This window comes from Eublepharis macularius, chromosome 2 (genome assembly GCF_028583425.1).
Source record: "Eublepharis macularius isolate TG4126 chromosome 2, MPM_Emac_v1.0, whole genome shotgun sequence".
NCBI classification, from domain to species: domain Eukaryota; kingdom Metazoa; phylum Chordata; class Lepidosauria; order Squamata; family Eublepharidae; genus Eublepharis; species Eublepharis macularius.
The window spans coordinates 143,591,021-143,595,773 of NC_072791.1; the positions used below are offsets into that span (position 1 = coordinate 143,591,021).

Genomic DNA, 4,753 nt, shown 5'->3' on the forward strand with positions numbered 1-4,753 from the left:
CTGCCACTGACTCATGGAAACATCCTTCAGACTTGACTTTCCAAGTGTTATACTCGACACGCATTTTTTTTTTAAAACTCGCCGCGTATTTGGTTTTGGGGATCTCTGGGCTAGTAACCCAGAGAAAAGCTACCTCAAAAAGCCCTGCTGAAGAAGTGGCTCCGACATGAACTCCGTTTCCTCCTCCACCTCAGGGCCCGTGCAAACTGCCAAGTGCGTGCGTGCCGTCGCAGCCGAGTTCTGGCAGCTCCGTCGGGTTTCTCGGCAAGAGATGAACAATGGAGACGGCCGCCCTTTCTTTAGCCCGTTGCCCCACTTGCGTTTCTCTTACTGCTCGTAGCTTCGCTCTCGTTTTCTTGGCAGAGAAGGGCGGCTCACCGTCCGCCACACCCCTCCCCGACTCGCCCCCTCTTACTTCTGGGCTGGCAGCCCCGTCAGTTGACCGGGGCTCTCTCGCTAGCTAGGAGCTCTCACTGGTGCCTCGATGCAGTCCGCCAGCCTCAATATGCAGCCCTACGACGCGAAGGATCAGGGCGCGCCCGCTCCCCCTTACGCCTACCCGAGGGGCGCCGTGGCCCCGGCGTTGCCCGCGCGGCAGCCGCAGGACTACGTGCTTTGGTCCTTGTTCAACTTCGTGTTCATGAACGCCTGTTGCCTCGGCTTCGCCGCCGTCGTCTTCTCCTTTAAGGTGAGCACGCGAGGAGAGAAAACTCTTCGCTTGGGGCAACTCGCCCGTCCCTTTGCACTCGCAGGCTCTTCCAGTATACACCCGCTACCGCATCCTGCTTAGCAATCGTCTCCCCCCCCCCCCCAGTCTTCTGCTGCTGTTCACTCTTTGCCTCTGGAGTGAAGAAGGTGCTTCTCTGGGACAAGTATTGCTTCTTTCTGTGCTTCACTCAAACCCCACGATCGCTGCCTCCCCCCCCCCTTTGTACATTGCAGAGGTGCTGACAAGTGCATTGTCAGGATGCTGTTACAGGCATGTACCTTACCTGGAAAAGGTGTTCGCTGTACCCACTTAACAAAGTCCTCCTCCTCCTCCACCACCACCACCACCACCCGCGCCCCAAGTGTGGAGTCTTTGAAGGGACCCGGCTGTTGTTAGGAGGCAAACTCAAGTTCACTCTGGGAAGTTAGCGATCCCTTAGCACCGTAACAGCAACCGGACATTTTAAAAGTGGTAAAATTGCCTACTTAACTACAAGAAGGTGGTATATGATTCTGGAACAGCAACTATGATAGTCTGTTGCAGCAACAACTGAGAGTCTGTTGTACTTTACTGTCATGATTTTAGAGAAGAGTTTAATCCCATGAGATTAAATTTGTGAGGGGGGAAAGCTACACTTAAAATAAGTCTTTTGAACACCAAACTCATTATTTATCAGGGAAGTCCTTCCAGTCCGGCTCTCAAAAGCGCATAACTTGGAAATCTGGTTGGTCTTTAAGGTACTACTGGACCCAAATCTTGCTCTTCTACTACAGACCAACAGCTCTGTGAAGGTGCTAAACTGCATGGGGTGGTGGTGGTGGAGCAATTTATTCTTGCATGAATATGTGGTCTCTGCTTTGTTGTTCCGGGCAAAGCCGTTGGTCTAGCTGTTCTGGGTTCTCAAAACATTTATGGTGAAAGTGAGGGAAAGGCATTTTTTAAAGAAGAGTCTTCAGTCTTGGTAGTGGCAAGAGGGCTGCTGCATTTAAATATACCCCATGTACACACTGGAGGACAGCACAACTTCTGTGTTGGCTTCTTAGTCTTTTCCATGCACAGCCTTGGGAAACAACCTGATATTCTGCCTATAGAGACCTTTTATTTAGCAATGCTCATTTGTTCCATTTCTCTAAGCACACTATGGCCTTTGGTGATAACATCTTTGAACTTTCTTTGGAGAAATATTTAAAAGGGAAATAGTTTTTTACACTTTGTTAGTTGAATGCTTTCTCTTGCTGTGTCTTTTACTATAAACAAATAACACAAGGGCTCCGCTGGAGCTGAAACCACTATATGCAAGGAAAACCCCTATCTGGAGGAAACAAATGTAGAATCTCTAATAGTATTATAATTTTTCTTTGTATTTTTCTTTTTCTTAAAGTGCATAGTGCTATAGTGCTATATAAATATGAATAAATACTACAACAAATATTTATACAATATTTGAACCCCTCCTGTCATAAATACAATACATATTTAAGAGTATGCTATTCCTATTTGGCACAAGGTTCAAAGATCCTGTTGGTGAAAAATGTCCTTAAAGGTAATCACTGAAGTAAGTAACATTCATTCTGTTCTTCATTATTGTAATTGCAGGTGTAATTGTAGTTCCTTTTTATTCCAAGTAATTATTCAGCAGTCAAGAGTGAATTCTTCAAGAGGAATGATAATCCTGTTGCCGACCACTGCAGGGCAGAGCAGAAGGACAGTGGTCTGCAACAGGATTATCATTCCTCTTGAAGAATTCACTCTTGACTGCTGAATAATTACTTGGAATAAGAAGGAACTACAATTACAACAATGATGATGATAGCAAAGGCATACTTTTATAGACATGGTTTTTCTTCTTAGAGCTGGGCGCTTGTAGCCAGCTGGTCAATAAGTACCGAGTAGTACAAGAACCAACTTGCTTTCTTCTACCGAAAGGTCATTGAGTTTTAGTAATATTTAGAACTAGCACCAGAGCCTGTTGTGACATAATACAACAGGCTTTAGCAGTGGGCACCAGGCAGCCCCATGCCACAGTGGGCTGCTGGGCTGGGCCGCACTGCCACACCAGGCCCCAAGGCAGCAGGAAGGCCCATGGTACCATATCTTCACACTGTCACGCTGGTCCTTCCTGGGCCTCCAGAAACCCCAAGGTAGCGGGAAGCCCCCATGGTTCAGCACCAGGTCTTCCCATTGCTTGGCCGAGGCTTCCCGGGCCTCCGGAAGCCCTGAGGCAGTGGGAAGGCCCGGTGTGGGATATGCTAGAGTAGGAGAAAGGAACAGTAAATAGCTCAAAGTGATGCTGGTGTGGAACAGTAGAATTCATACAACATACAAAATTAGAAAACATTATAATAAAACCCAGTGTAATATAGACAGTAAAGGAATTACAAGATAGGAGAACAATACAGCAAACCATATAACATACAATAAACAGTGTAATAGAGTTCCCCTCTGCCTTTGAGATGCATGGGTTTCTGCATGCATTGTGATCACCTAAGAAATCCAGACTGTGTCAGAGGAGCTAACGTCAATTGTCTATGTTGGAAAATGTAAGGATATTGTAGAAATGCATTTTGGTGCATGGGAGGGTGGAGTTTCATTCCTTTCTAGATAACTGGCCGCTGAAATCGCATAAGGGGTTGTTAAGTAATCACAGTGATACTGATGTGGATGATTTTGGAATGAAGTTGGTTTCTCATTATGATTGAAGAGAGACGAAGCTGCGGTTAAAACAGGAAGGCAACAAAAGCGAAGTTCTGTGGCACCTTAAAGTCTAACATTTATTCCAGCATGAACATTTATGAGTATGAGACAGAGCTTATGAAAGCTTGTACTAGAATAAATGTTATTAGTCGTTAAAGTGCCATTAGGCTTTTCTTTTGTTTTGTCACAATAGGCTGAAGCTAACCCTGTGGACTTAAAAGGAGGAGGCCACAGTTTGAAGAACAGGAATTAAGAAAGTGCTAAGATTGAGATAGGATTATAAATAATAGCCAGGGAAAGTCCGTTTAGTCTTCAGGTGCAAGACTGTTAATTCTTGCCATTTTAAAAAATATTATTTATTTTCCCTCTTCTCTTTAGTCACGGGATCGTAAAGTTGTTGGAGATGCTGAAGGTGCAACCAGCTATGGCAATACAGCTAAGAGTCTGAATATTGCTGCGCTGATACTGAGCATCTTGTTCTTCATCATCATCATCATCCTGATTGCTACTGGTGCAATAGCAATGCAACATTTGGCACAACAGATGAGGGAGGATCATCGCAATACTCTGGACGATTATTTCCAGAGGAATGGCAAATAGATCTTCTATCCAGGATATTTTCCCCAGGGTCCATGTCATCCTCAACAGGCATTGGCTGCTGTTCTTTTGACTTTGATAGTACCTGTCCTGCTCTTTCAATTGCAAAGAATAAGGCATTCCACAATACCGCTTGAACTGCTTGAATTTTTCAAAAGCCAGAGGTTTATGTCCTCACCTAAAGCCCTGAGCCCATTGCTTGTTTACCAAGGCCCATGAGGGATTGGGCAGATCATCTTGATTTGCTCAAACTAGATCTGAAAATTGACACAGAAGGAAGACCTTAGATCAGGGCAAAGATTCTACTATCCTGGGATCTGGCTTTGTGCCTTTCCAGTTCCTGTGGCTGATGGCAATTATGGCTGTTTCTCTTTGTTGTTCTGACACACTTACTACTAAAGATATATTCCAGAGCTTTCCTGCATTGAAATGTGAAGTCTATGGTGGATTTTGAGCAAATAAATATATCCTATGGGTTTTGTGTAAAACTTTTGAGTGTTGTTTGTAGCTACAGTGTGATCCTGACTATAGGGATACATCATTCTTTGTTTTCATCTCATTTTCTAAAGAATAGTAAAGAGTCCAGTAGCACCCTTAAGACTAACCAACTTTATTGTAGCATAAGCTTTTGAGAACCACAACTCTCTTCATCAGATGCATCTGATAAAGAGAGCTGTGGTTTTCGAAAGCGTATGCTACAATAAAATTGGTTAGTCTTAAAGGTGCTACTGGACTCTTTACTATTTTACAACT

At 44.5% G+C, this 4,753-nt stretch overlaps 1 protein-coding gene across 1 annotated transcript; it reads left to right on the plus strand.

Moving 5' to 3' along the window:
* The first annotated feature begins 251 nt into the window (after window positions 1-251).
* Window positions 252-4,488, plus strand: LOC129324520 (dispanin subfamily A member 2b-like). Its single transcript, XM_054971824.1, has 2 exons — window positions 252-688; window positions 3,782-4,488. Exons 1-2 carry the CDS (start codon window positions 485-487, stop codon window positions 4,001-4,003), a joined length of 426 nt encoding a protein of 141 aa, XP_054827799.1. The 5' UTR covers window positions 252-484; the 3' UTR covers window positions 4,004-4,488.
* Window positions 4,489-4,753: the final 265 nt, after the last annotated feature.

Coding starts and splice junctions, on each gene's coding strand:
- LOC129324520 (XM_054971824.1), top strand. CDS start 485: ATGCAGTCCGCCAGCCTCAATATGCAGCCCTACGACGCGAAGGATCAG. Junction 689..3,781: donor CCGTCGTCTTCTCCTTTAAG/GTGAGCACGCGA, acceptor TCTTCTCTTTAG/TCACGGGATCGTAAAGTTGT.